At 44.4% G+C, this 27,731-nt stretch overlaps 1 protein-coding gene across 1 annotated transcript in view; it reads left to right on the top strand.

The window, feature by feature from the left end:
• LOC147660915 (uromodulin-like) overlaps positions 1-27,731 on the top strand; it is a 705,518-nt gene that overhangs the window by 305,589 nt on the left and 372,198 nt on the right. Inside the window, exon 8 of the mRNA XM_086951433.1 lies at positions 16,176-16,356. Within this exon, the coding sequence (XP_086807559.1) occupies positions 16,176-16,356 (181 nt within the window). The remainder of the gene's footprint in view (positions 1-16,175; positions 16,357-27,731) is intronic.

Genomic DNA, 27,731 nt, shown 5'->3' with positions numbered 1-27,731 from the left:
CTTGGCAATGTTCAGACCTGGAATAAACATTAAACTTGAAAATATGAACAATGTAATACTTGAGCACAGAGCAAAACTGAGGCAGGATATTTAACATGCCACCCCAGCCCCATAGTGGATAAATACTCTTCCTCAGTTATTGAGCAGCCTGGTAGAAGTAGCCAAGCACTGTTCCAGTCATAGGAATCAAAGATTCAACACCACAGAAGGCGATAATTCATGTACAGAGGATGGTACTGTGATCTTACATCAAAACTAGGGGACAGCCAAACAGGCAACAAGGATATAGATCTCTCACTTATGCTGAAGTAACATCAGGGTAGCAGTGCTAATGGTGAAACAACCTTTACAGCGCAGTCATTACATCTCACTACCTTTACAACGCAGTCATTACAATGCAACATCCTTTACATTGCATGCCATTACAACGCTGCCGTTACATCGCATGTCACTACAATGCATGTCATTACAACGCATTTCACTACAATGCAGGCATTACATCGCCTGTCATTACAACGCATACCATTACAACGCATAGTACCCCCTACACTATCCAACACTTACCCTAGAGTTGCACTCACTGGAGTTAGAATAGTCATTTTTACCCCTACACTATCCAACACTTACTTTAAATGCGTTGTAATGGTATAATGCAATGTAATGGAATGCGTTGTACATGTAGTTTCTGAAAATGAGTTGTGATGGCATGCAATGTTAAATCATGCATTGTAATGGATGTTGTGATGGAAAAACTGCATTGTAAAGGCATGTGTTGTAAATGTTTGCGTTGTAACAAGTACTATTCTGCAAACTGTGTGGACAAGGCAAATGCCAACTTATGGAACACCGACTCTGCATTTAGGAAAGTGAATGAATGAATGTTGGATTTATAGAGCGCGTGGTTACCCTGAGGCGTCCCATCGCTGTACCACTGGGGAACCTGTCCTGGCTTTCCTTGTGAGATGGTCCCTTTACTGGGCATCCCCAAGGTGCAGCCAGGCATCCTCGGCGGTGATGGGGCCGGAGTGGAGATTAAGCAAGCTATTGCCCAGAGTTGCAGCGTGGGACCCCATGGTTAGAGTGGCACCGAGGCGAGATTTATCGGGCCCGCTGACATTGGTCCTGCACCCGGCCGTGTCGGGAATTGAACCCTGGTCCCGGGCAGACCTCTGCCTCCGGGTGTGCCGCCTCTAACCGTTGAGCCACACTTCTCCACAGTGGAGGATGCACTTATACATGGTGGTGTACAATCCACCCTGAACATAGCCCAGAAGCAAAACGACGGTGGTGATAGACAAACGACGTATCAAGACGAATGCCTAAGACTCCTGAATGATACCAGGAACTACAAACCCTTACAATCAGAGCCCACAGATGACCTCAGGATAGAAATCCAACATCTGGTGGAAACTGCCGAGTCAGCTGGAAAAATCTCTAAACAATATGCGGACTACCTGTGTAAATCTGAAGGCAGAATCCCGTACTTCTATATCCTACCTAAAATGCATAAAGGAAAGATCCCTCCCCCTGGTAGACCTATAATTTCAGGGATAGACTCCCTCCTGAAACCACTGTCCAGGTTTTGTGACTTTTTCTTAAAGACAATTGTTCAATCAACGTCAACCTACTTACAGGACACCAAGAGCCTACTGAGACTCCTACAAGATATCACAGTTAATGAGAACACCATACTGTTGAGCTTTGATATTGAAAGCCTGTACACGAGCATACCCCAGGATGATACCATTACTGTCCAAGAGAAAACTCTGAATAACAGCACCTGGACCTTTAACACACCTAAGGCATTTATTTTGGAATGCGCCAAACTCGACTTAAAAAGAAATTACTTTGAGTTTGAGGGTTCTCTCTACCTGCAAATAGGGGGGACCTCGATGGGCAGTATTTTTGCTCCCAGCGCGACAGGACTTTATGTTTTTGATTTTGAACAGAGATTTATTCTTAATGAACAGAACCCCTTCTCCAATCACCTGACCTTTTGGAAACGTTACATAGATGAAGTCCTGGCAATCTGGAAAGGACCCCTGGAAACTTTGCATGAATTCATTGCATGGATCAACACATGTGACCAGAATCTGAGGTTCACCAACAGCTATGACAAAAATACTATGGTGTTTCTTGACATCATAATAACAAAAGACAACACCCGTCTTGAAACTAAAACATATCAAAAACCCACAGCCAAAAATAACCTTCTACGCTTTGAAAGTTTCCACCCCGATCGTTAAGGGAAAACCTCCCTAATGGACAATATCTAAGACTCCGCCGCAATTGCAGCAATACCCCTGCCTATCACAACCAAGCAGCTGAACTAACTGAGAAACTTACAGTCAGAGGGCATCCTAAAAAGGTCATCATAAAATGCCAAAAAAGAGCCAGAAACCAGCCATGGGAAGCTCTGCTAGAAAACAAAGTGACTAGCAATAGGAAGACTATACCACTAACTTGTGTCACAACTTTTAAATGCCATATCTAACCAAATGAGCAAGTGCGTGAATAAACGTTGGTCTATACTGAACATGGGCAACTTGCATTGGGAGAAACCTTTATTCTCTTTTAAGAAATCACGCAGCCTAAAAGATGCCTTGGTGAACACCAGACCAAAAGTGGTCAACAATAATGAGAAACAATCAATCACCAGAGCTTGGGGTCTCCCTGCTGTCATTGGGCCTTTTCACTGCGGAAATTGTAGCGTATGCCATCTTACCGATAACACAAAAACTTTAGACCTGGAAGAAGGCAAAATTTGGAAGCAACAATCCCACACCAGCTGCAACAGCACTAACGTGGTGTACCTTATCACATGCACATGTGAGAAAACATACATAGGAATGACAACCAGGAAAGTAAAACAAAGGATCTGCGAGCATCGCAGTACCATCCGCTGCAAGAAGAATTCAACCAGACCAACAGACCACTTTTAGGAAGCCAACCACACCCCAAATGACATGAGATGGTCGGTGATTGAACAGGTCAAGGCTGGGCCGAATTTACAAAAACGACTATTTGAAAAGGAACAACGGTGGATTTATAGACTATCCACACATATTACAGGATTGAACGAAAACATTCCCTGGGGCTCCCTCCTTTAGAAATGATCCCACACGCACCATGATGACAATTTACCCTGGTATTTGAATCCCTTTAATGTGCATAAAATCTCTTAGCGCAATTTATGGGTTTCGCCCTTATATTTCAGCCACCTCCTACGAGGAATACCTCTATCTCTTTTCATTTCCTTCATTGTGTTTGCTAATCACTCTACCAAACAGGTCCATTGCTCCGGTTTCATTACATTAGCACCTTTTACCTTTCACACAGGTCTACCAGCTTGACCTGCTCCCCTTCTGTGCCCAATGAGATATCCTTAGCCCACAGGTCTATGTCTCCCTCCTTTCTGTGTAAACGGGTCCACTGACCGGTTTATTTGCCCTTAGTTTATTTGCATCGCCCGACCTCCCAACGAGTGCACAGGCCTATTTGTCCTGGTCTGCCATGTGAATTCAAACGAGCACCCCGGCCGGGCTATTTTCCTTTAATTTCACTATTTTGGCACCGCTCGACCACCATACTGGCGTGTCGTTTGGTTGCCAAGTGACGATTTCATCACGCGCCCCACGTGGCCCCGCCCATCCCGGAAGCTGCCGCCAGTTAATCCCCTCGCCGGCGGCTCCACACTGCTACGGGGACAACGAAGAGGCGTTTAGGTATCCGGTTCAGCGAAACTGTACGTTTTCTTGATAATCAGACGCTGCTGTCATACCGCCACACGGCAGCGGCTTTCACTGGCTCGCATGGAGCCATCTTTCAGCCTTTCCGATATACTCATGGCTTTTTACCTATTTCGTACCTCAGAATAGGTTTCCTCATGAACAAGCCTTCCTCTGCCCCCGGAGCAATTGAGACCCTTGAATGGAGTAAGATTCCCCCCACTTGACAGCTGTCTTAAGATTCGGATACAATTATATATGCATGCATGTTTGAATAAACTCACCTATGTCTGAGTGAGTTTTAATAGTCATGCAACGAATAATCTTCTGTGTGCAAGTGATACTATTTAATGTTATTTCCTAGCCACCACGCACACTTTTATTGATCAGTGTGAATGAGTGAGCTTATATTGATGGCTATATTATAGCACCACCAATTAACGATATACGGCCAGCAAGCACTACTACACGAGATACCAGTAATCACCAACGCTAGTTTCCACGTCCCTGGCACATTATTTACTGCGATATAATTACAAATGGGATTCACATGAAGCATGCAGAATTTTGAGAACCTACACTACGTTACAGGCACGTATACTATCTGTTTGTGACTGTTTTCATTTCCCTCCCACAGGTTTCTCTGTTTTTCCTCACCTATTAAGGTTTTTGAGGCAGCCTGCTGCACAATTTTGCTGTACGGTTCAAGGAATGTAGGACTGGGTACACGTTAGTGTGAGTACACCACCCATTTTCCTCTTTGGTATTGACGAAAACCTGGGATTACCATTTACAGGTTGAAACATGTAGACCCCTTTTTTTATATAACATACGCATAGATAGTCCTGGTCAATATAACCTACCAATATCTACACCTTGTTTTTATTATTGTCCTGTAGCTTCTGATTAAAGTTTTTTCTACAAGTCATACCAGGACAATTTTTAACACCACTTCTTTGCACTCTACACTTAAAACCAGCTCCACTGTAGTCAGGTGTCGCAGCACACCCGGATGGCACTCGGCCATCTGGGTGGACCCCAATTATGAAGCATGTCACCAACCAGGTTGGTGAGTGAGGGGTTTCTTAACAAAAGGAAAATATCCTTTTGTCTTCTCTTCTGACATCCCATTAAGTACCTTTCATGGTCCTTTTGGTGATACTCTTTTGTTTATACTAGATTTCAGTCCCGGGGACTAGGAGTACCCTCCGTTCACTACGGTGACGAATCCCTCACTCTCTCCTTTGTTGATACGCAATCACAAACCACATCAGCAGAAACAAAGCAACTGGACACATTTAGTTGGCATATTTTTCTTTTTAACCCTGTACCAAAAGTACTAAATCTTAAATGCGGCTTGTCTGTTGTATGTAAGGGCTGCATTAAATAGTGCTACCCAGTGCCAACCTTGTTCCATGTCTTTGAAGCACGCTTGCACTGCCCCTTATTTCAATATTTGTTCTATGTCTGGCCCTGAAGTGCCATATTTGTTCCACATCTTTGCTGGAAGCTTGCACTGACATACCCTGCAGTAGCACACCTGTTCTATGTTTTTAAAGGACACTTGCACTGCTCCTGCCAAATGACACTTGTTCTGTGTCTTTATGGGAAGATTGTGCTGCTCTTGACCAGTCCTGTATGTCTTATGTGTTTGAGCCAAGGCCCCCTTTCGCTACTGATCCCTGTGATCTATCCATTTCTGTGTATTTTAGGTCTGACCAAAATATGTTTTTTCTGTCTCACAAGCCTTATACTTTCCTAAAAATAATACACAATTCTGCTTGGACAAAATGGGCTTTAGGTAAGCCCAGTTTAGTTTTTCTTCAGACAGAGTTCACACATTAGCCCAGCCCTCAAAAACAGCATGCCTATAATTTGACAGTGGATCAGCTCTCTTCAGCCATTGGATTTCTTGACAAAGTATTGTTCTGCCAAGTAAACAATCCTTGACCTTTAGGATGTCAAGTATTCTGAGTAACAGTAGTTTGCCGGCTTACTCTCTGCTTCTCTGCATGCAGAGAGGTCCACACTGAGACAATATTTCCTATAGTACAACCCCCAGCAGCTCATATGCATTTGCAGACTAATTTTGCATTTGCAGGTGAGCAGGCTGTAAAAGACAGCATCTGTGCATACAGGGTTGTGATCTTGTCATGTTTACCCCACCAGGGCCATGGCAGATGACACCAATGTAGTGCAAGCTCAGGGACCACCCCGCTCTCTGTCATTCAACAACACACGCTGGTAGGAGTTCTTCAACCATTCTGCGAGCTTGTTGATCCTGCACAGCTGTGCCCATGTGGGAAAGGTGGGAGGGGAGGGTGAATAACTACTTCATTGCCACCCATGATTATGATGGGGCTGTCAAGCACTCCCTGCTACTCCTCTATGCAGGGGAGGAAATCTATAGAACTATATCAGCATCTCCCTAAAGTGGGAGTGGTGAATGATTAAAACACAGCAATGAGGGCCCTCAACGCTAATTTTTTTAAATAAATCTTTTTCATAAACACACTCAACATAAAGGTACAGTTCCACATAAGTCAATAATAGGGAGTACAATGAAAACAAAATACATACAGGTACAGTAGGATAATGCATTGGAAATCACGGGAAGGGGGATCATCACACTCAAAAGTACAGGGAGGAGTACATATATTGCCACGGTATTCATTCCAGGTGGCCCAGATCTTTGACCATTTTCGGGGGCTGCCCAGGGCTACGTAGACAGTCTTTTCCCCAACATACACCAATCAAGATCTTTCTCCCAATCAGTGACCGTGGGTGCATGCGATGCCCCCCAGAGTTGAGAGATATTTCTCTTGGCGACCATGCAGCCAAGTGTGACCCATTGTGTGGCGTGTGTGTTAAGGTCAGTGGGTTCCCAGATGTTGAGGAGGCATCTAGCGGTTTCCGGCTTAATTTCGACCTCCAGTGTTTCGCTCATTACTTCGTGTATCTTACGCCAATATTCCTGGATTGGCTTGCAGTGCCTTATTATGTGCATGAACGTGCCCATTTGGGTGCACCCCCTCCTGCAAGACCCATCTGCCAAACCACCCATATGTGTCAATTGAGGACCTGTTATGTAAATTCTGTGCAGGATCTTTAGCTGCACCAGGCGGAGACATGCCGGGATAGTGACAGGTTTGGGGGAAGAGGCCACTGCCTACCAGTTTTCATAATCTAACTCAATACCATCTCCAGCCCATTTTTCACGTAGTGACAGCAGGGGATCATCCATGTTATTGATGAGTTTTCTGTAAGTCAGGGAGATAGCTTGTTTAGGTAAGTGGCCGTCTAGGAGCCTGTCCTCTAGTGAGGACAATTCTCGTGGGGAGAAGTTGCGGGGCAACCCTGTTTGCAATGCGTGCCGGACTTGCAGGTAACGAAAACAAATCTGCCATCCATCGCATATTGACGTTGGAGGGTGTCAAAGGGCTTCATGCCCTCTTTGTCCAAGAGGTCCCTAATGTGGGAAATACCAATTAGATCCCATTTGTCAAAGCCTTTGGAGTTTCCCAGGTCCCCTAGCTTCTGTGAATCCCATAAAGGTGTGGCAAGAGTCAATCTATTGTTCCAGCCTAGCGATTTAGTTGCTGAGTGCCAGATTTTAACTGTGTGATTGGTAGGGCCAGTAAGTGGGTATCTGTTTGATTTGGAGTACAGGGCTCGGGTGTAGGTCCCGTTTGGAAGAAGCCATCTGTCCATATTGAACCATGGGTCTTCGGGCAGACCATAAGTGCAGTGATTTAGTGTTATAAGATGTGCTGGCCAATAGTATTTTTTAATGTCTGGTAATCCATTCCCCCATCATACCAGCTGAGCGTACGTTTTTGCAAAGCAATGTGCAGTCTCCCACCCCAAAGAAGGTCTTGCTGGAGCCCTTCTATTTCTTTCAAATACGAGTTTGGGACAGGGTCGGACGATTTTTGTAGGACAGAGAGGAAGCGGGGCAGGGACATCATTTTAAAAAAGGCCCCCTCGCCCAGTAGAGAGAGTGGGAGTGATTTCCAGTTTGTGATATCACGTTTGGGTCCTTGTAGTGCAGGAGAAAGGTTACAGGCATACCGGAGTGAGCAATCAAGAGAAACTAATATATCTAGATATTTGAAGCCTTCTGAGACTATCGGTATGGGGCAGTTTCGAGGTAGCGGAGGAGGGCCCCCAAAGAGGACATATAGGAGAGAATTCTGCCAGTTGATACGAAACCCGGAATATCTGCCAAAAATGGCTAAGATCTCGAATACAACTATAAGGGATCTTTTGGGAGACGCGAGGTATAGGAGTAGGCCGTCCGCATATAAGGAAATATGGTCTTCCCAGTCTGCCAATCACCGTATTCCATGGATCATCCCGTCTCTACGGATCCATGCCGCAAGGGGCTCGAGGGCCAAAGCAAATAGCAAGGGAGAGAGGGGGCATCCCTGACGGGTCCCTCGGCTAAGTGTGAAGGTCTCTGATTTTTTGTTAATTACGACTACTTGAGACATAGGGGTGCTGTATAGCAAGCGCACCCACCATCTGAAACTCGGCCCAAATCCCAATTTTGTGAGCACAGCGAAGAGATAAGGCCATTCAATCGTATAAAACCCCATAGTGGCATCCAGGGAGACTATGAATGCATCCTCCTGCATGGTCGGCACCCTGCTCAAGACGTCATGCACTCTGCGCAGGTTCAGAGCTGTGTTCCTCCTTGGTATAAACCCCGATTGATCAGGGTGTACTAAGTCCCCTATTACCTTAATCAGCCTATTTGCAAGTACTTTGGCCAGGATTTTAGGTTCTGCATTAAGCAATGAAATAGGGAAGTAGGAAGCGCAGTCTGTCTTGGCCTTCGCTTCCTTGTGAATTGTGACAATGGTTGCGATTCTCTGGTCTAGGGGCAGTGATCCCTGTTCAAGGCTATCTTCAAACATAGATTTCAGATATGGGGCGAGTTTATCTGGAAGGAGCTTGTAAAGCTCAATCGGGATGCCGTTTGGGCCGAGGGCCTTGCCATAGGGAAGCGCTCGGATTGCGATCGCAATTTTGTCAGTGGTGAGGGCACTATCCATGAATACTCGGTCATCGTCCGAGAGCGCTGGGAGGGAGATATCTCGTAGGAGTTCGGAAGAGTCCGCCTCAGTGTATGGCTCTACTGAGCTGTAGACTGTGTGAAAGTATATTGCAAACTGGTTAACTATGTCCTGGGGGTCTGTTATGGGGGACCCATCAGTGCCTCTAAGCTCTGGAACAAACCTACTAGCGTGCTCTTTTTTATCTAACCAGGCGATTAATTTTCTAGCCTTATGCCCCCAGTCATAAAGTCGGTCCAGTCTGTCCTGCCCCATTACTTTGGCACGGTCAGTGACCAGAGCCTGGTATCCGACCTTGTAAAGAGTGTTTGAAGGGCTTCAGGTGAGGGACCATAATTTACGTCATGCTCAAGACAATAAATCTTTTGTTCTATGTCAGAGATGTCTTTTAGTTTGTCCTTTTTTGATCCCGCTATTAGGGAGAGGGCTTGGCCCCGGACTACTGTTTTAAAGGCTTCCCATAATATTTGCGGGGAGTCAACGGAGTGCTCATTCTCCAAGAAGTAATTGTCAATGGATTTAATAAGGTCTTTTCATATTTTTGGGTTTTTGAGGTACCAAGGATTTATTGGGGCACTCAACGCTCATTTTGAACCACATCTAAATCTAGATTTTGAGCACATCAAACTCCAGTACACCTGCCAGCGGGAGGGTGAATTTGTTGATAATTTTACAAGCTATCTAGCAAGTGTACGGCAGATGATCAGCCAAAAGAAATATGAATGCAAATCATTCAAAGATGTCGGGACAAGACACTAAGGGGTCTGATACTCAGACAACCTAACATCAGTCTAGATGACATCTTCATCATGGTAAGGTCATATCACCTATTGGTCGCAAGGGCCACAGAAATGGACATAGCGATAACACAAATACTAACAAATGCTAACAAGTGATAACACAAATTTGATAAAGTGCTCAGGGGAGGACCAAGAGGCGAGAGTGCCACGGGGAGGCAAACCCCCACTAAGGCCATCCGTCAGCTTTCATTGGATGACCATGTGCTTCCAAGAACAACCCATGGGTAAGACATCAGCAGGAAGAGTCACCCTTGGAGGAAGAGGAGGAAGTATTCCTCATCTTGTTCAATGAACCAGTCAAACGGCAGAGAGGGCCATAACCAACGTGTGTGGTGGAAGTTGCTGCAACTGCTGTGAAAGCCCTCATTGACAAATGAGCTTCGGCTAATGAGATGGGCATTCAGCAATATTGATGCCTCCACTGAGGCCAGCTGTGGTCCTGTCAAACACCAAAATATATACATACAGTGGAAACACGCCGCTCCCACTGATAGGACTCATGAAGGTGTGTGTTCGGTTGAACAACCAGTAAACCACTGCAGCATTCCATGTCATTGAGAAGGAGGCAGACACAGTACTGGGGTGCCACACTGTAGATGATCTGAGCTTGGTATAATTTGCAAGGAATGTACAGGCATTCCAAGTTGATGAACTGTTGAACCAATTCCCTGGCCTTTTCAAAGGGTTAAGATGCCTGCAAGCCCCACCAATCAACCTACATATTGATAGGTTCATCAAGCCTATGGTACTACATCATTTCTGCATACCATTCCAATGGTGGAGCTGGATAAATTGAAGAAGTTAGATGTGATTAAGAAGGGGTCTGACCTTACTCCCTGGGTATCACTAATGGTGACCACTGAGAAGCCAAAACAACCTAGTTAGGCACCCCTATGCATCGAAATGTGCTCCCCTGAGCAAGGCAATCAAGAGTGAATTGAAAATCATGCCCACAATGGAGAATATAATAGCTGACCTAAACGGGCCAGATGGTTCCCAAAATTGGACCTCAATGCTGGTTATTACCAACTCCAGTTGGCCGAAGGAAGCAGGAATATAACAACATTTTTCACACACCTGGAACTGCGAGGATTCAAACAGCAAAATTTTGGAATATTGACGGTGATGGAGAAATTTCGGAATGCAATAAGGGAAGTACTGTTAGGAATGCATGGCTTCATGAATGTGAGTCAGAACATACTGATATACTCGGTCATTGCTGAAGAACATCACCTGTGTCTGAGGGCCACTCTGAAGTGCCTTTGTGATCATGGGACGACGTTCCATCAGGAGAAATATTCATTTTTTTCAAACCACCAAAGAATTTTTTGGTTACGTCTTTACTCAGGAGGATGTACAAGTGGACCCAAGGAAATTGAACACCATCAAACCAGCTCCACCACCACGTAATGCCTTGGGGATGCACAGCTTCTTCGGTATAACCACTTATTGTGGCCAGTTCATGCTCAGTCTGATGACCATTGCGGAACCCATGAGGGCATTGACAAATGCGGACATGCCCTGGTAGTGGGGCCCAGGAGAGGAAGAGCCATTCAAGAAAGTAAAGGAGGCATTACTAAGCAAAGCAACAATGACACACTTTGATCCGATTCCTAAGCAGAGGAGAGAATTGGTGGTGGATGCAAGCCAAGTGGGAATGGGGCAAAGCTCACACAAGAAGTTGAGCGGGGAAGATGGGCAGCCTTGGAAGCCCTCACCATAAAATGGCCATATGAACATTTTCACCTATACCTGTGTGGACGCTCATTCCTTGTGATCACTGATCATCAACCAGTAATACCATTGTTCAAGGGAACAACACCCCATTCCCCAACCCAGATTGAACGGTGGGCCATCCAACTCCAGCACTACCATTTGCCGTAGTGCACAGGGCGGGGGCCAAATGTTCTGCTGACTTTTTGTTTAGGCATCTACCCCAAATTCAAGGTGAAATGGTACAGGAGACTGGCCACACTGAAGAATATAGTTGCCTGGTGAGCCAAGATGCCTGCCCTCCGGCACTGAGTCTATTGGAGATAACTGAGGCAACCGCAGTTTACACAGTGCTCATGAAAGCACTGGCGACTCTACAGCAAGGGAGCTGGCAGTCATTTCTGCAGGATGCTAACCAAACGGGGCAGCCCAGACAAAGAGCGTCTCACACGGTTTTGGAGGGTTCGGCTTGAACTCAGTGCTATTTAAGTCGGTCTCGTTTTGCAGGACCTGAGATTAGTCATTCCAGAGAGCCTGACATGGTAAGTGGCTGTGCTTGCCCACATTGGACATCTAGGGACAGCAAAGAAAAATCTCATCTACGAGGGCAGGTGAGGTTTCCAGGACTGTAGGCATTAGTGGATGAACTCATATGGCAGTGTGCCGCATGTCAATTCACCAGTAGTCTGGAAGTACCAGCACCAATCATAGCTGAGGATCCTTGTGTCAACCCATCAAATAAAGTCTGTATGGATTTTTGTAGGTTTCCTGATGGAAGGACGACCATGGGTATCATTGACTGGACGGCATTTGCGAATGTGGGGCCAACACTGGAAAAGGGACTAGCTCTATTCGGCTTCCCAGAAGATATCAAAACAAACAATGGGACACTTTTTTAAGGACATGAGTTCAAGGATCTGCTTAGTTGCCTAGGGATACAGCATTGTCGAATTGCACCACAGTGAGCTCAGGCGAATGGGGAGGTCGAGTGATTCATGTGGACACTAAACCAATCATTGAACATTGCCACCTTTGAAGGGGAGGACCTGGAGCTCAGCCTTAATTTTTTTCTGCTGGAATACCGCAGCATGCCACTCTGCACCATTCAATGCCCCCTATGGCATAGTAGCTGTTGCACATGAACGGACGCAGCAACGTGGATATAGTGAGGATTTGCCAGCTGATTTGTATCAGCGTGCACAGAGCTTTCCGTGATTTCATGGATTTTTGTCATTGACGTAGACTTGGCTTGAGGCAATGTGAGTAGCGGACGTACTGGCCAAGAGAGAGGGAGATACTGCACCCGGGTCGCTGAGACTTTCACCAGTGCTAAAGAGATCTTTACTTTTGATCGATCTCCAGATTGTTGTATTTAACCTTGTTCTGAAGAGGCCAAAAAAGTAAAGGCTGAAACGTGGTCGCGTCAACACTTATGTGGAGGAATCTTGGAATAACATTAGGGCATATTATCAAAACAGGCGATAAAATTATCGCCGGTTTAGCGGCCGAAAACTGCCGCAAGAACGCCGATAATGGGCTTGATATTATGCTCTATGGAATTCCAATTGAAGCCCATGTTAAATGTGAAGGACATCTAACATGGGCTTCAATTGGAATTCTATAGAGCATATTATTAAGCCCATTATAACCATTTTAGCGGCGGTTTTCTGCTGCTAAAACAACGATAATTTTATCACCTGTCTTGATAATATGCCCCATTGATTTTCTGGAACTGTGTTGTGCCACACTAGAGTCAGGCTAACCAGGGGAACAGCCTTTTAGTTTTGCACCTTTTAGATAACCTTTTTTGATTCATGTTTGTTGTGTATTGTAATGTAAAAATACTTTGTGATTGATGTCAATTGTTTCGCTTTGGATAGGTGTCATTGCCATGTGTGTGTGATAGATTGATTTTGATACATTCGCTATGAACAATGATTATTGCTGAGAGGGTAATTAAATGTGATCTACTCAAAAAAGTGTTCTGTATTGTTTCCTTTGATACCAATTTTTTATTGTATAAAACTACGTCCCATACCCAGGTATTAAAGGGTTATTTGGGTATACCCCTGTTGTTTATGTATGGACACTCAAGCTGAAGGGCCACAGGCATGACCAAATTCCGGTACACTCGGAATGGAAACAACTAGAGCATGACCCAACTTAGGAGGGTGCAGAACAATCTGAGAGCCCGTATCCAGAGTAGAGCCGCCCAATGCCAGCTTGGGCCGGGTGATTAGGTACTTTTCGAGGACCACAGGCCTGGGTGAATGTTCTGGACCCCGTTTGAGTCAGGTGTATGAGAAGTGGTGAAGGTAGAAGGCACAATGGTGACTGCCTGGAAGGGTAAAGAGACTGTAAATTGGAACATCTTATGGTTCAAGAGGGTGGAGGTCTCTGGTCAGGAGAGAATGTCGGAAGAGGAAAGCCTTGAGACAGGGAACCCTGGGTTGGCAGAGAGGCCCGAAGACTGACAACAGTGTGTTGAACCATCAAGGGGTCAGGTAACCAGAGAAGGGCATCTGGTGGAGCCACTGGGACAAAAGGAGTAGGGAAGCTGGATCGGATAGACCCCATAGTCAGCAGTATGACCTAAGGCCACATCCCAAGCCCAATCAGAGACTCAAGGACTTTGTTGTACACCATGTCAAGGTAAAAGATTCAGAGCAAATTGGAAAAGGGATGTTAGTGAGCCACCTGGCCACTGTAGGGGCTTACCTTTGCTCCGGATGTCATGCGCCACACACCCTCTGGCGGGGCACAGCCAGGGGTTCTAAATAAATGGAGCTTGTACTGCATGTGGTCTTTGTACCTGTACAGTATCCAGTGCTTGTAATGTTACTGTGAAAGTGAGTGGGCCTCTCTATTTTCCCCAGTCACATGCACCACTGTGTAACTTTCCGGGGCAAAGGAATCATTCCAGATTATATTTGTTAATGTGTTTTGGGAATTTAACTGTCTCTAGAAGCTTTCCCTGTTTAAAATGAGCTGCCCATCTCAATGGATTTTGTAAGGACAAAACATGAGCTTCACATGACCATTCATCATTCTGTGGCCCCATTTTTTATTTGTAAAGTGGAGTTGTCACTGTTCAGAGCCAGACTGCATGAATGTTTGCTGAACATAGCAGTTTCAGACTTGCGGGGGCTTGCTTGAACTCTCTTCAGGCAGGCAATGTAACTACCACCTTTGGGAATCTCTGTGACTTTTTTTGTGTGACCATAAATTCTGGGGCGGTATCATGAAGGCACTTTGCTGGCTCCTTGCAGAGCCATGTGCTTGTTATTTACAGGAAACATCCTTTAAAATGTAGGCATTAAATTGCACTACCTTTACAATGCAGTCATTACATCGCAACATCCTTTACATTGCATGTCATTACAACGCAGCCATTACTACGCATGTCACTACAACGCATGTCATTTCAATGCATGTCACTACAACGCAGGCATTACATAGAAAGTCATTACAACGCATACCATTACAATGCATAGTACCCTTACACTATCTGACACTTACCCTATTGTTGCACTCACAGGAGTTAGAATAGTAATTATTACCCCTACACTATCCAACACTTATCTTAAATGCGATGTAATGGTATGCATTGTAATGGTATGCGTTGTAATTTTGTGATGCGATGTAATGGAATGCTTTGTAAAGCAATTTTGTTTTAAATGCGATGTAGTAGTATGCGATGTAAAAGAATGCGCTGTGAAGGATGTTGCGATGTAAAAACTGTGTTGTAAAGGCAGGCGTAGTAAATGTATGTGTTGTAACATCATACATTAGTTATATACAGCTGCTTTGCTTAAGGGAATTCATTTAAATAGATATTAGTCTGCGTTAGTGTCTTATTTTCAGACAGCACAGCTCAGGGACAGAAAGACACAAACTCTGCTTACTGTTTCCGAACAGTACTGTCTGAAAACAAAGCACTAACTCAGAGCAATGTCGGGCTTAAAGGAATTCACTGTATACACTACAGGCACATCAAACAGGCGCTAAATCCGGGCACATCTTATCCAAAAAATGTTCTATAATTTTCAGAAATTGACAAAAATATACATATTTCATTATTTCATCTTTTGTGCACATAGACACTTGAAGGGGGTTGTGCATTATTTATATTTCAGATAAATTCAAATTCAAATTCGAAAAAGCTTTATTCGAAATTCATAATTGAAATCATAAAAGCGTACATTAAAAAGTGCCTAACACATTAGTTAAATTGTACAATATAAAACATTCACCAGGATTAAAAAATGCGTTTCAATAAAACAAAGAAGTCTAAAAATATGGTTAGTTCTCATGATTATTTATATTGAATTTCTAAACTTGATTACTAGTTTAAAAAAAGCTAGATATGGCGTAGATAACAGAATCATTTTCTAGCTGTTGCAGCCTAATAAATGCTCATTTGCAAGTGCGGTGCCCCCACGCCCTTAAAATTGGTTTCAGAAACCCCCCCTTGGTACAGTATACAATTTACAGAATAGTATCCAATGAATATTTGATTGGGCAGAGGTATCATCACATGGGCATATATTTCAGATATGTAAGTAAGTTAATGAAATGGTTTGTATGTTGAAAATTGCATACTGATGGAGTACTTAGTACTTAGTATTATCACTTGGCCAGGCAAAAACTGATATTGTGTCTGCCCATCCCCAATTAAGGATACATATTGCCTCTCCGAGGATTGTCAACATTGAGAGATACAATGTTCCAATTAGTAATATTTGTGTTCGAATTTAGAACATCATTTTCTTTTTAAATCCTGATGTAGTTTCCTGAGGATAAGAGATATGTACATACAAATAATTTTGTACAATCATTTCATTTTTTCTTCTCAGGTGGTTAGGTACTTGGACTTCACACTTGCAAGGCCAGTTGACAGTTCAACTCCTTTGTTTTCCGGAGATTACAATGCATCAGGAGACTATTATTCCGAATTTGAAGTTGAAGATACCTTTGCTGTAATCCTCCTGACTTTTGATGGTCTAATTTATTATTGTAGAATCTATGGACCGAATGGTGAGTGCTCTGCTGTCAATATTTAAGTGTACACTTACACACAAGCGTGTACAGACACACATGCACACACACACACGCACAAAACACCAACAACATTGATCATTATGCAACTGTGGGCAGACACCACAGAATAAGTTATGAAGGTGTTTCTCAAAGTTTGGCATTTTTTGGAATGCAATAAAAGAAAAGAATATAAAGAAAGATTTTTAAAAAAAAGGAAAATGTATGAAAAAGGAAGGAAAGTGGTCAACTTTATCAGTGATTTGTTGTAAAGAAGGAAGGTGTCAATGTAATATTATTCTAGGGTGTGGGGGTCCCCTGCAACTTCCAGAGAGTAAGGTCTTCACATCATTGAGAGGCTCATTAGTTCAAGAAAATAAAAGTACTCATGTAATATCATTACAATTCTGAAGCAGAGGAGTCGGAACCATGGACTCTTCCCTTTCTTATCTTCGTATCACATCAGGCCGACATTATTACTGTCACTGCTCATGAAGGTCACTAGCAAGATAAGCTTTAAATGGAGCCCATAGCTTTTGATTTTTGATACAGCGGCGGCTGCTGCCAAGCTGAGGTGGGGGCTTTAAAAATAAAAAAATAATAATAAAAATATAAACTTACCTTTCCTGATGGCCGCTGCGATCTTCTGCTCCTGCATTGCACTGCTCCTCTGCTCCCGTACCGGCACAAGTCTTCCCATGAGTACAGGTTCCCAGACCCCACGCAATCCCAGCGCTTCTCTTATGCTATTACTCCCAGCATGAGAGTAGCGCTAGTATTGGGGGGAGGCGGGCAAGTTTTCTGTTCCAGTAGGGACTGGAAGCCTCCGCCCCTGAGCACTAGGATATCTCCAAGGAACAGCTGGACCAGGCTTCTCCAATCAGTAGCTCCTGCACTACTGGTAGCTCTCCAGCTGCCTTTAAGTAGCTGTCCTCTGTATAGTCCAGCCTAGTAAATCAAAATCTTTGGCTTGGTTCTAATAATATATAACTACCAAGATTGAAAATATTGTATTTGAGACGAAATTGTGTGTGTTTGTAGAACTCATAAGCTGCTGGTAGGTAAAAAATTGTTGAATTTACAGAATAAATATTAATATGCTATTGACTGATAATTCATTTGGCATTGGCGAGATTTATTACTAACATTGTTACCTTGGTTCCAGGAGCACTGCAGCTATGGCTCTTATGAATTACCCATGACAAGGCATCCCAAATTGGCCAAGCCTTTTTTACATTACTGCTGGCAACCCTGCCTGATGCATAGACATGTTTACTGCTGTAATAGTGTATAGTGTAGTCAAAAAGTCAATCAGTCAAAAAATAACTTTATTTGGTTAATTAAAACCATAAAAGCAGTGCATGATACATAGAATCAGATTAAAAAATACAATTAAACAGGTGTAAAGAATTGATTGCTACTCCTTCTAAGAACACAATAAGCACATTCATTAAAAAAGGGATTGATAGATGTGGGGAACACCTATATCAGCATGTTAGAAACATTCTCACCAAGGTTTATACAGAAAGTCAGATTTGATGATTAAGTGGTGCGGCAGCTCTTAGTTTATTCTGTCTGGCGGCTGCTACTAAAAAACAGGCTACACCATATGCAACCGGCACCCAGTTCAACATCTGGAGGTATAATAATGCTGGCCGTACCTGGACGAAATTCAAAGGTTTCAAGATGGGAACAAGAAATTTTTTCTGCGGCACCAGGTAGTGCTCACAGAACATGACCAGGTGCAGAGTGTCCTGTGTTGAAAAACAGTCACATGTACAAGGGGGAAAATTTTCTGGGGTACCCCATTCTGTGTACGAGCCAAGGATAAGATGGATCAAATTGAATCTGAACCTTATGAGCAGGAAGCGATTGTAAGGCTTTGTGACATATTTTAAATAGGGTTCCATAGCTGTAGTTGTGGAAAGTTGAAAAAGTAATCTCACTGTAGGTTTACTGAGTTCAACCGATTCTCTTTCGCATTCCAACAAAGTCCGAAAGTGCTGCTTCACCCACTTTACATCCTCTTTTTGGAGATTTTGCGGTAGAGAGTACATTTCCGGGCACCCTAGCCTTGCACATGCCGCTCTAACATATGCCAGCCATGGTATAGTGTGAGCTTTGTCAATACAATCTTTAAGGATGCAATGATTCAAGCTGATTTCCTCATTTGTCCAGGTTTCAATCCAGCAAAGTACTGGGGACATTTTTAGAAGATCAGAGACATATCCCATGCCTATTTCATTATGGATTGAATGTGTGGGAGAAGATTTCGGGAGTGTCAGCAGGGCCCGTATAAAATTGTTTTCAGCGATTTGTATGCCTGGAGTTGGGACATAGCCCCAAATGTCTGCCCCATAGGATGCGATTGCCACACATTTGGCTCTATAGATCCTGGTCATGGCTTCCATAGGTTTCGAGCCCAATCTTTTGGAGAAGCTCAGAAGTGCTGTGGTGGATCTAATAACTCCGTTTTCCTTAAATTTCATTTGTGGCTTCCAAGTTCCTCTCTCGTCAAAAGTGACGCCCAGGTAGCAGAAGGAGGGCACCCTCGAAATTGGTGAGTTGTTAGAGCTGAAGGATCTAATCTTCGTATTTTTCTTTCGAGAGCCTACGACCATAACATTGGATTTGGCAGTGTTAATTTTTAGGTCGAGGGCTTCCATGAAGAGGCCGAAATGGTCCAAAAGTCTTTGCAGACCTATACCAGTCCGCGCTATAAGAACAGCGTCATCCGCGTATAGGAGGACCGGGATAGGTAGCCCCCCCATACGCGGGATGTCCAGGGTGGCTGGGTTCAAAGATTTCCCCAAGGCATTGATGTACAGTGTAAAGAGGAGAGGGGCCAGGATGCACCCTTGTCTGACCCCTCTCCCTGATCTAAACTTTGCTGTACACCTTCCATCCCTCGTTGCCCTAACAGACGCAAACAAATTTAAATGAAGGTCATGCAAAAAGCTAACCAAGGTAGTGTCCAAACCCAAATTTCGTAAGATAGACCATAGTTTTGAACGATTGACCAAATCAAAAGCGGAAGATAAATCCATAAACCCCAAATAAAGAAGCCCCCCCTTCACCACAGTATATTTGCTAATGATTAGATGAAGGTTCAAGCATTGGTCGATTGTCCCTCTGTGTGCCCTGAAGCCGTACTGCAAATCTGAAAGGATCCCGCTCTCCTCCAGCCAATCCCCCATTCTGTGCAAGATGACTCTGCCTAAGATCTTGACGGCAGAGTCCAACAGGGAGATAGGTCTATAGCAGGCCGGGTCCGCCCTATTCCCTTTCTTAAATATAGGCACAATTATAGAGGTGGACCAAGAAGGTGGGAAGCCAGCTGTGGGAATCGCATTAAAAACGTTGGTTAAAATCTTTGACCAAAATTGTGGGTACTGTATGTAGAGATCTGCGGGTACCCCATCGGGTCCTGGGGCCTTGTGTTTACTGGTATCTCTAATCGCCCTTTCGACTTCCATGGTGTTAAAATCCATAACCAAGTTGGAGTGGTCATGGGTATTGGCAAATGAGGCAGGGACTGTAGATTCTTAGATTTTGCCAAAATGGGCTAGCCATCTGTTGTCCTTTATGACACAGTCTAAATCCGATGTCCCATTATCTGAAAAAAAGGGCTGATTTACAATGGCCCAAAACTTTTTACTGTCTCTCAGCACATCCACAGATAAAAGGCTATTCCAAGCTTCCTCCTTGATTTGGGTTTTGCGCTTATGTACTACAGTTTTATATTCCTTCCTTAGCTTGGCCACTATTGACCTGTCTCTGGGTTTTTGTTTAATGGCTTTCAGCAGGGCGCTATGTATCCTCGAGCATTCCTTGTTGAACCATTTATGAGTCTTTGTTTTCCCTTGCCCACCTGACCTTCTTTCCAAGTTCTTGCTGATCCTTGAACAAATCTCCTCATATGCGACCAAAACCTTGGGGCCCTCGGCAGTTGGGTCCAAACATACTGCCATATTGGCCTCAGACTCTTGGGCGAGTGAATGAAAGAATTCGTCTGGGACAATCATCTCCCATTTTAGACGCCTTCCCTGATCTTTAGACTTCTGATCCTTTGGAGCTGCCACGCTTAGCGGACTGCCGGTACGGAAGCAGTTTAGGTCCAAGGTCAGGAGGACAGGATAATGATCACTTGAGATAAGATCGACCACACTGTACTCACGTGCCTTTGCCAGGGCCCCATTTGAAACAAAAATATAGTCTATAACAGTGTTGGCATCTCTCCCAGCAAAGGTTGGGGCTCTAGGCTCGCTAATGCCTTGGTCAAATTCGTAGAGGTTTAGATTAGCTAGAAGGGACTCTAGGTACTCGCCTTCGGTTGTATGCTCGAAATGAGGAATGGCTTCAGATGGTATACCCCCATATCTATCGTTAAAACAACCTCCCTCACAGGGGTGAATGTTAAAATCCCCCAGAATAACCAGTTCTGGGAGGGTAGTGCAATCAAGCCTATAGGCTGACAAAAAATTTAACAAAGAAATCAAATGTTCGTTTACAGTGGCGGACTCCTTTGAATTATAGAAATTAATCAACAGAAAAGCCTTTGAGTTAGGGAGGGTCCACTCCACCGCAAGCGTATTTATTAATGCGGTATCTAATTTTTTGAAAACCCCTGCTAGATCCAGAGAACACAATGTGAGTAAACCACCCTTTGCTCTCCCTCTTACACCTGGTACTGCCGGAATGGAAAAGCTACAGAAACCGTCCAGGGAGAAACTGGGTGTGGTATCCCACGTTTCTTGAAGTCCTAGAATGTGATGTTGTTTAATAAATCTTTGCCATGTTGGGTCTAAAGCCTTTGCATTTAATCCTGCCACATTCCAGGTAAGGACTTTACAGAGTGCTAAGTCTGTGTTAGGGGCAATCGATGTACCCACGCCCCGACTCTCTCTCATCATCAGGCTAGTTCCGGGTGTGGGGGATGAATTAACTATGATCAGGTCCGTTATGGCGACATCCTTGCGAGGACGGGTTGGATTAGCACAGACGCTCCGTTCCCCTGGCGAGCCCTGAGTATGTCAGTCCACCCAATCTGTAGTTGACAGACAATCAAAACGATTTGCTATAGGGAAATGCAAGGGATTAGATGGGACGTTTAGCGGCTGCTCGTAGTAAAAGGGATGTATGAGATGGGAACCATGAAAGGGGCCACCGTGACGTGGTCTACCTCCTCTAGTCCCCACCAAGTTCCATACCCCATCCCAGCCCTCCTCCCTGGCAGGGGGTTGTGTGTCCCAGGGGAAGTTAAGCATCTGTCTAGGAATGCGATCGTGTGAACCTTTAAGCCAGCTCCAGCGGTTATCCGTTTGATTGTGGGGAAGATAGAAATACGAAAGAGGTCTGGCGGTCACCGTACTCGCCTGGTATCTTGGGGCCCTGCTATTACAGATAAAATCAACTACCTCCGGATTCTCGAAAGTAACCACCACGCAGTCCCCTTGCAAATTTTTTCTGTTGCCTCCTACCCAGGGAGCCCTCTCTATCATTAAAATGTTGGTGGGTATGTTTGGTGGAAGGGGATAATTATTCGCTAGCCAGTGGCAGACTTTGTTTTTAAGAGCCTGATATGATTCTTCTTCTGGCGAACGAATTTCAGTGACTCCAGTAAGGATAACCACATAGGGCGCGGCATCCGGGGGGAGGTGAATATTTCTACGCGCCATATCCTTAGCCTTATCCTGTGTATCAAGTTTGGAGGCCTGAGATAGACCATCACTGGGTGTGAGCTGGGAAGTTATATTGTTTTTAGAAGAGATCAGTGTAGTATCTGTTTTCTTAATTTGCTCTACAACAGGGGGTTTAGGTTTTGAGCCTGCCTGGTTTAAAGTGTTACTGGGTTTCATAACCGTCGTTTTATTAGTCTCCAACACTTTATTGGCAACCAGTGGGGTCTTTGCGGGTTTAGGTAGATTAGTAACCTGGGTGGGTTTATTATTTAAAGTGAAACTAGGGGCACTTATGTCCTTATGTATATTTTTTAGGACCGTTTCCAAGCAGCGTAATCTTACCTCTATGGGTTCTAATAATGCTTTTAGCATATTAAGGATTACTGTGTTATTTGTGCTTGAGCTGGTCTCCTCCTGTGGTGGTGTACTTATTGGGTTACCTGTAGGTCCACTAAGTTGCAAAATTTCTTCCAGACTTTGGTCAATTATGGTATCGTCTGGGAGACTCAGCAGTAAACCTGGGTTGTTGGGAAGTGAGCCCTCTATGGGGATAGGTAGACCGACTGAGGGTTTTTCAATGTTAAGAAGGTTGGGTAAAGTGATGGCCTTCTTCCCTTTCGCAACAGTTGAGGTATTGGTTTTACGTTTTTGCTTAGGGATTGCCCCTTCTATCCGGGCCCTTTCTTTTATGTTGGCTGTGGAGATAGTAATGTTTGTCTCACTACATTGCGTTCCACTCTCAGTCAAGATGTTGAGGTTAGGGGAAGCTTCCAGGTCCTGGACAATATTTGAGGCATCCAAGTCCCCGTTCGCTCCGGGATGATGTACTAAGACCTGTACTTCTGGTCGGGAATCAGTTTTTGGTGTCTGAGCCTGGGCAATGAGGCCAAGGGAAGAACGCTTGGCCATGGCCAGGTCTTGAGAGACTCTCCTGTCCATGAGTATTATCCCTTCGTCAATAAGTGCGTGTGTACGGGTGATGAAGTCGTCCAGGGTCCCTGTAAGCTTTTTAGCTCCTGCAGCGGCCATACTTCTCGTTTCACGGCAGGACATAACCCGTGTATTCAAGATGAATGAGAGACGGATTGGGTGCTATATGTGCCCGACCAAGATTTCTGGCCCAGTCCAGTCTCCTCGGGCCTCTGAGGGCCACAGAGGGCCCGCCCTTTGCCCGGGCTTAGCCCCGGGCACTCCCGGGCGCTCCCGCGCAGCGTAGATCACTGCTTTTTATGGGCGTTGGTCAGGTTTTAGCTGGGCGGGGCGGTCAGGGAGAGCGGGCCAGGTGACTCGGCCTGAGGATTGCCGGGACTCCTGGGAAAGCGAGTCCCGGTTCCTACGCTCGCAGCCCGGTCTCGCGCTCACTCGCCCAGCAAGTACCTGCAGCTCCTGTGTCAGCAGCGGCGATGCGGGACCCGCGAAGCGGGTTCCGCGAGTTGTGGCGTGGTTCTTCCTCAGTGAACGGCAACAGGGTAAAGTGAATTCAGCGTCCCCTGTGTAGTCACTAATGTAATCTGGTTTGATGTGTTCACTATACTAAATATTAGTAGATCAGGTGGTTTCCATTGAACATAAGTAGCTCTTATTGGAGGAAAGGTTGGAGACACCTCAGATATCCAAGTGTGCATGTCAGTTTGGCCGTCCTAAGACGGCCGGCAAAACTGTCATGCTCACTTTCAGTGCCTACTACTCCCCCCCCCCCCTGCTGTATGACACTGCGGCATGGCCCATCATTAGACTCGGCAGACTGTAAGTAAAAATAAAAAAACAATAAAATAGTTTTATTGTCATTTTCTTTTTCTTCTTTCTGCTGCATTTCAGCAGTGGGTCAACGTTCCTCCACCATAGCGGAGGAGCCGCCCCTGTTTTCATAGTTCCTCATTAAGCATTGCAGAAAGCTTCTCCATTGTATTTAAAGGGCACACCTTGATGCACCACAAGAACACCTGAAAGGTGTCTGGGGAAATGCAGCCAGTAGCACAAATGTGGCAAGGTACACCTCCGGCCCCAAGAGCATCATCTGCGGCATACCCCATGGCTCCTCACTCAGACCCACTCTGTTCAACATCTACATGACTCTGCTGGCACCCAACTTTTGCAGCCATGATCTCAACATCATCTCCTACTCCGAAGACAGGGCCACCACCTAAGCGAACTTCCAGAATGCCTGATCGATGTCACCGACTGGAGGAGAGCCAACTGCCTAAGACTCAACACTGAAAAAAACGAATTTCTCCTCTTTGGAAGACCCCCCTCACTGTGGGGTGACTCCTGGCGACCCTCTGCCCTCTGCCCAGCACCCACCCCCACTACCCATGCCTGCATCCTCAGAATCATCTAAAGAGCGAACTCTCCATGCGATTTAAGATCAACTTGGTTGCCTTCACCTGCTTCAACACTCTCTACGTCGGAACCACCACCCTCCTCCTCATACGCCTCCAAACATTCCAGAACTCAGCAGCAAGGATCATCCTGGACCTGCCCAGATGATCCCACATCACCCCCACCTCCGTAGCCGGCACTGGCTCCCTGTGAAGAAGAGATGACACTTCAAGCTGTTTACGCATGTTTTCAAGGCCCTCCAAAACACAGGGCCAAAATACCTGAACAACCTCCGGACCATCCACCAGCCCACCCGATACCTCCAGTCTGCTGCCCTGGCCCTCGTCCCCTGCATACATTGCACCCGAGCCAGAGGACGCTCCTTCTCCCACCTCACAGACAAAGCCTGGATCGACCTCCCCATCTACCTCTGAACATCTAGCTTCCTCGCAGACTTCATGGGTAGACTCAAGACCTGACTGTTCAAGTGGCTCCACCTAACACAAGCACCTGGATACCCCTCTGGGTGATTAGGCAGAAAGCTAAACTCCTAGTTTGATTACCTAAATACCAGTGTTCTAAGAGAGTTGAATTCATTGTAAAAGGATCAAGAATAAGATTTATTTATGTGAATGCAAAAATGTATATCTCGAATGCAATTTACAACATTCCTGTTCCTGACCTAGAGGTTCATCATTCATTCCTGGGATTCACCATTTTAAAGTGGGATGGATGATGGCTTTGTATAGGCCACTGAATATATGGAAACCCTAAACCCAATTACCCACTGCCTGTGAAATAGTTGATCTGTTAACGCTTGTTCACTTTCCTTGCCATTAAAAACAATTCAAATTTCTGGCGAATTTGTTTGAAATGGACTCAAGGAATCCTTAATGGGAAGAACGGGGCTACATAAAGGATTCTAGGGAGGACACTAATTTTCACAAAGACAATCCTGTCAAAGCACAAAATTTCTAACCAACCCCAGTTGTGAAGGTCTTTATAGAGAGCATCCAGAAAAGTGGGGAAGTCTGAGTTGTAAACATTGGCAACAGTTTTCAGAAAGTTAATAACTAGATTCAATCTTTAGTCATAAAAAACCCATGATGGAAGAATAGCGTAGAACAGTCAACTTCATTTACACTGTTCCCCACTAAACAAATTTAGCATAATTGACTTTAAATCCAGAGACCAAAGAAATATCATTTAGCGGGTGTAGTAAAGCCAGTAAAGATTTGTCAGAGTTGGCTAGGAAGCAAGAAATATAGGGGCAGATGTATCAAAATACCTATTTGCGATTCTCAAAGAGCGATTTTTGAAGAATCGCTATTTGAGAATTGCAAAATGGTATGGGGCATATGTAGGTAGGCTTTTGCGAATCGCAAACAGCCTTTGGTATGTAGGTGCCACATATCAAAATAAGGAATCGCAAAAATTGTGATTCCTTATTTTGCTCAAGCATTTAGGGAATCGCAATTTTGCGATTCCTTAAATGCTATGTAGGAGTGCCTTTGACATTGCGAATATGTCTTAAGGAATCGCAAAATACCACCTACTCCAAGTAGATGGTATTTTGCGATTTCCTTTCAAAAATATTTTTTTTTTAATTCAAAGTGCCATGTGGCGCACAGACATGCCCTTAGGGCATGTATGTGCGCCACATGTACTTACAGGCACATTCCAGTGGATGCAACAGGTGTCCTTTGGACACCCTGGCACCCTTGGAATTGCGATTCTCAAATTGCGATTTTCTCATAGAAAATCGCAAATTGAGGATGTATCCCCATTCATTCCTATGGGCCTCTTTGCCCATAGGAATGAATGGGACACTCATTCCTTAATTGCGATTCGCAATTTGCTAATTGCAATTAAGGAATTTTTGAGATTCTCAAAACAAATTGCGATTTTTTTACCTACATTCCATTTTGCAATTCTCAAATAGCGATTCCTTAAAAATCGCTGTTTGAGAATTGCAAATTGTGAATTACCTACATATGCCCCTATCCCCCAGATGCATCAAGAACCCATTTTGCTATTCCTTAATAGCGAAAAATAACGATTCGCTATTAAGGAATAGCAAAATGCAATGCAGGAAGAAATCACTAAAAAAATAGTGATTTCTTAAAATTCCTTAATTGCGACTCGCAAATTGCGAGTCGCAATTAAGGAATACCTCCCCATTTATTCCTATGGGCCTAGAGGCCCATAGGAATGAATGGGAAGACATTCTCAATTTGCGAATCGCAATCAGCGAATCGCAAATTGAGAATGCGATTTCAAGAGTGCAGGGTGTTGCATCCCTGAAATTGATCTGTGCACATATGTTGCGCACACACATGCCCTTAGGGCATGTGTGTGCGCAACATGAAACTTTCAAAAATGCACTTTAGTGCATTTTTTAAAGTTTTTGCAAATTACCATGAAGTTCAACTTCATGGTAATTTGCGAGCCCTATTAGAGAAATTGCTATTTTTTAAACTTTAATGCATTGCATTTAAGGAATCTCAATTTGAGATTCCTTAAATGCAAGTAATCGCAATTTTGCGATTTCTTAATTTGCGATTTTTGCATTTGGGATGATGCATCCCAAATGCAAAAATACTGGTCGCAAAGGAGCAGATTCTGAGAATCTGCCCCTTTGCAAGCGGATTATACTTTGATGAATCTATGCCTATGTATCTAAAAAAATCGCATTTGTTTTGCGATTTTTTAATATTCCTTATTTGCGAATAGCAAATTGCAAATTCGCAATTAAGGAACATTTTCCCATTCATTTCTATGGGCCAGGAGGCCCATAGGAATGAATGGGAAGTTATTCTCAATTTGCGATTCGCAATTTGAGAATCGCAAATTGAGAATAATTTCAAGGGTGCAAGGGTGTCATAAGGACACCCTGATGCACCCCTGAAATCTACATGTGTGCGCAGATGGCGCACATACATGCCCTAAGGGCATGTATGTGCACCATATGGCACCTTCACAAATGCCAAAAAGTGCATTTGTGTAAGAATTCGCAAATTACCACCAGCTTGAAGTTGGTGGTAATTTGCGATTTCTTAAGGAAAAATCGCAAAATTGAAAAGCTTGATGCATAGCATTTAAGGAATCACAATTATCATTATCAGGTTTTAATGTGTCAGTGTTGAATCCATCATCTTAGGAGTGACTGACAACATTGTTAAAAAAGGAGTTCTACTAGGTTATTTCAGAAGGCCTTATAGAAAGCCACAGAAAAGCCACTTGGGCCGGGCACTTTATTGTTGGCAAGGGCCATGATTGATTTCTTGACTTCTTCCGGATTTTAAATCTCTTCTAAAGCTTATTTTTCTAGCTCCAAATGGAAAAAATAAACATCTGCCAAATGCATATCTTATT

Source organism: Lissotriton vulgaris, unplaced genomic scaffold (genome assembly GCF_964263255.1).
Source record: "Lissotriton vulgaris unplaced genomic scaffold, aLisVul1.2 SCAFFOLD_380, whole genome shotgun sequence".
In the NCBI taxonomy this organism is placed as follows: domain Eukaryota; kingdom Metazoa; phylum Chordata; class Amphibia; order Caudata; family Salamandridae; genus Lissotriton; species Lissotriton vulgaris.
This window is presented reverse-complemented; position numbering and strand designations above follow the sequence as displayed.